The sequence below is a fragment of the Colobus angolensis genome, unplaced genomic scaffold (genome assembly GCF_000951035.1).
Source record: "Colobus angolensis palliatus isolate OR3802 unplaced genomic scaffold, Cang.pa_1.0 Scaffold57, whole genome shotgun sequence".
In the NCBI taxonomy this organism is placed as follows: domain Eukaryota; kingdom Metazoa; phylum Chordata; class Mammalia; order Primates; family Cercopithecidae; genus Colobus; species Colobus angolensis.
The window spans coordinates 1,050,850-1,053,144 of record NW_012119265.1 but is presented as its reverse complement, the minus strand read 5'-3'; the positions used below and the strand labels follow the sequence as shown (position 1 = coordinate 1,053,144).

The window sequence follows — 2,295 nt, the reverse complement described above, 5'->3', positions numbered from 1 at the left end:
TTTTTTTTTTTTTTTTGGAGACAGATTCTTGCTCTGTTGCCCAGGCTGGAATGCCATGGGGCAATCTCAGCTCACTGCAACCTCCGCCTCCTGGTTCAAGCAATTCTCCTGCCTCAGCCTCCTGAATAACTGGGATTACAGGCACGTGCCACCACACCCGGCTAATTTTTGTATCTTTAGTAGAGACACTACATTGGCCAGGCTGGTCTCGATGCCCAGACATCATGATCTGCCCATCTGGGCCTCCCAAAGTGCTGGGATTACAGGCAGAAGTCACCATGTCTGGTCTATTTTTTCAAATAATTCTGTACACAGAAATATTGAAAGACATAAAAAATATTGTCTCAATTTCTAAAGTTTTCTTGAATACATGAAAAACCTTACTGCGTTTAACAAACTCTAAAATATAGCAAGTCTGACAATGTGTTAGTTGATGATATATTAGTTACTTGAATAAAATTAGTATTTGTGTCATTTAAAAATATCTCAATTTAAGGTTTCTAAGATATTTTATAATTTCCAAATACTATGTATCTTCTGAGCAGATCTGTATAATTTATGAAAAGAGATTTTTCAAATACTCCTAAGAAGAAAGAATTTGACACTGCATTTCCCATGCTACCTAGTTTCTATTTGAAGTGGCAAATGTATTTGGACTCTTGCTATCATTTTCACAGAATTTGGAGTGGGGAAAGGTAAAACCAGGGGAAAGCTTTATGTGCATTCTTTCATTGTGTCAACTATCCTCTTCAATTATCAAAACTATTTTAATTGCCTCAGTCTCAGCAATAAAGTGAAAGAAAAAATAATTTTTAGAGCAGCTGCATACATAATTATAGCTCATTTATTGCCAACGGTCTTAATATGACCATTACATAAAATGTCTTCATAAAACTACCACAAGATCACATTCATAAGAATTTAAATATATGAATGACTGATCTGCTCAAAAACACACAGAATAGTACAGGTATATACCAAATGGAATTTGGCAGATAGCCTTATTTTCTAGTAGTCATTTTCTTAGAGTTTGTGAGAAACATGTTCGTTCCTGACAATATTTTCAAATTTTATATTTCATTTAAAATGTTCTATATATTTTGACTATCAAATATGCAATGTTCAGTTCTTCATTTAATAAACATTGGTTTCTTTATAAACCCCCTTTACCAAATATTACCTCCATTAACGTTCTCTGAATCTCTCTGTCAGCTGAAGTACCCTCAGAAAACCGACGACCACCTAAAATAGTAGATTTGGAAATTTATATGCATTACTCTTTTCCTCTATAACCATCATTTAAGAAAACAGAACATAACAGTCTGTGCTTAAAACATTAAGATGAAAACTAAAGAGTAAGAATTATGCTGACAAAGTTAGACTGGATTTTGGTGTAACATTTCTCATTTTGTTAAAGTGAAAGTTTTATTTATTTATTTATTTATTGAGACGGAGTTTCGCTCTGCCGCCAGGCTGCAGTGCAGTGGCGTGATCTTAGCTCACTGCAACCTACACCTCCTGGGTTCAAGCAATTCTTGTGCCTCAGCCTCCTCAGTAGCGGGGATTACAGGCACATGCCACCACATCCAACTAATTTTTGTATTTTTAGTAGAGACAGGGTTTCACCATGTTGGCCAGGATGGTCTCAATCTCCTGACCTCGTGATCTGTCCACCTCGGCCTCCCAAAGTGCTGGGATTACAGGCGTGAGCCACCATTCCCGGCCGTGAAAGGTTATTCACGGTTAAAGTAACATCTAATTCATTGTGGTATCTACTTCTTACAAATCACAATTACAGATTAAGAGAGGGGGGAAAAAGGTTCTTTTACATTTATTTATTTTTTTTTTATTTTATTTTTATTTTTTGATACGGGAGTCTAGCTTTGTCACCCAGGCTAGAGTGCTGTGGCGCCATCTTGGCTCACTGCAAGCTCCGCCTCCCGGGTTCACGCCATTCTCCTGCCTCAGCCTCCGAGTATCTGGGACCACAGGTGCACACCACCACGCCCAGCTAATTTTTTGTATCTTTAGTAGAGACGGGGTTTCACCGTGTTAGCCAGGATGGTCTCGATCTCCTGACCTCGTGATCCCCCGCCTCGGCCTCCCAAAGTGTTGGGATTACAGGCGTGAGCCACGGCGTGCGGCTGTTCTTTTACATTTAAAAAAATGTCCTAAAACTTTCAACAAGGGTGTTATTCTTACCAATAGCATCTATTTCATCCATAAAAATAATGCATGGTTGATGGTCTCTGGCATAATTAAACATTTCTCTGATCAAACGAGCACTTTCACCAA

At 38.3% G+C, this 2,295-nt stretch overlaps 1 protein-coding gene across 1 annotated transcript in view; it reads right to left on the bottom strand.

The window, feature by feature from the left end:
* PSMC6 (proteasome (prosome, macropain) 26S subunit, ATPase, 6) overlaps positions 1-2,295 on the bottom strand; it is a 22,471-nt gene that overhangs the window by 8,057 nt on the left and 12,119 nt on the right. The window contains exon 10 of the mRNA XM_011961805.1: positions 1,181-1,242. Within this exon, the coding sequence (XP_011817195.1) occupies positions 1,181-1,242 (62 nt within the window). The remainder of the gene's footprint in view (positions 1-1,180; positions 1,243-2,295) is intronic.